General features: G+C 40.9%; 1 protein-coding gene across 1 annotated transcript in view; it reads right to left on the bottom strand.

The window, feature by feature from the left end:
- LOC106011467 (neurofilament medium polypeptide) overlaps positions 1-1,438 on the bottom strand; it is a gene marked incomplete at its 5' end in the record, with an annotated part of 2,291 nt that extends 853 nt beyond the window's left edge. The window contains 2 exon segments of the mRNA XM_013081272.2: positions 165-282; positions 1,377-1,438. Of these exon segments, the coding sequence (XP_012936726.2) occupies positions 165-282; positions 1,377-1,438 (180 nt within the window).

The raw sequence follows: 1,438 nt of genomic DNA, 5'->3' as shown, positions 1-1,438 counted from the left end.
AGATAGATAGATAGATAGATAGATAGATAGATAGATAACTCCAAAAATAACTCCAACATTAACTTGTGTTCAAAAGGTCTTGCCCTTGGCGCTCATATGACCTTATGCAGTTGCGAGCGCCGTAAAACCTCTGCTAAAACCAACAAAAGTCTTGCTCCACTGACCACTGGTTATTTTCCCGGACGTGTTGCTGAAGTCGATGCGGAGGAACTTTGCGAAACGGCTGGAGTTGTTGTTGAGTTTGGTGCGTGCGTTACCAAACGCTTCCAGGAGAGGGTTCACCTGGCGGGGTAGAGGGGTAGATGATGATGGTGGCAATGACAGCAGCAACAGCAACAACAATAACATAACAACGACAACAAACGCTTCCAGGAGAGGGTTCACCTGGCGGGGTAGAGGGGTAGATGATGATGACAATGACAGCAGCAGCAACAACAACAACAACAACAGTACCAATAACAGCTAAGACAACAACAATAGCAAAAACAGCAACAACAACAACAACTACTACAGCAGCAGTAACAACAAAAACGACAACAACAATAACCACAACGATAGCAACAAAAACTATCTAGATCTACCGGAGGAATCTCACCAGAACAGCGGTTTATCTACTTTGTAATCTACCCAGGACAGTTACATTTACCTAAGGCAACTCATTTGTACTATTTTCTTTTACCTAAGAAATTTCATCTGTGTAATTTAACTTTTACAGCTTAAATCAACCTGATTAACTTTGCATTTACCTGAGAAACAACTCACCTGTATTACTTTACACCTGAGACAACTCACCTGTATAAATTTTCACCTGACACAACTCTCCTGTACAACTTTCTATTTACATGAGAAACAACTTTATACCTGAGACAACTTAACTGTATAACTTTCCGTTTCTAACCTGTATAACTTTCTATTTACCTGACACAACTCACCTGTATAACTTTACACATTAGACAACTCACCTGTATAACTTTACACATTACACAACTCACCTGTACAACTTAACACCTGAGAAACAATTTACCTGTATGATTTTTCATTTACCTGAGAAACAACTCACCTGTATAACTTTACACCTGAGACAACTCACCTGTATGACTTTACACCTCAGGAACAACTCACCTGTATGACTTTCTATTTACCTGAGAAACAACTCACCTGTATAACTTAACACCTGAGACAACTCACCTGTATAACCTTACACCTGAGAAACAACTCACCTGTATAACCTTACATCTGAGAAACAACTCACCTGTATAACCTTACACCTGAGAAACAACTCACCTGTGTAACTTTACACTTGAGACAACTCACCTGTATGACTTTCCACCTGACACCACTCACCTGTAAAACCTTACACCTAAGAAACCACTCACCTGTATGACTTTCTCCTCCAGGTTGTCCAGCTCGCTCCCGCCAACGGCCATGAGGTGCCTGA

This window comes from Aplysia californica, unplaced genomic scaffold (assembly GCF_000002075.1).
Source record: "Aplysia californica isolate F4 #8 unplaced genomic scaffold, AplCal3.0 scaffold00123, whole genome shotgun sequence".
NCBI classification, from domain to species: Eukaryota; Metazoa; Mollusca; class Gastropoda; order Aplysiida; family Aplysiidae; genus Aplysia; species Aplysia californica.
The sequence above is the reverse complement of the archived record's forward strand: the minus strand, read 5'-3'. Positions and strand labels throughout refer to the sequence as shown.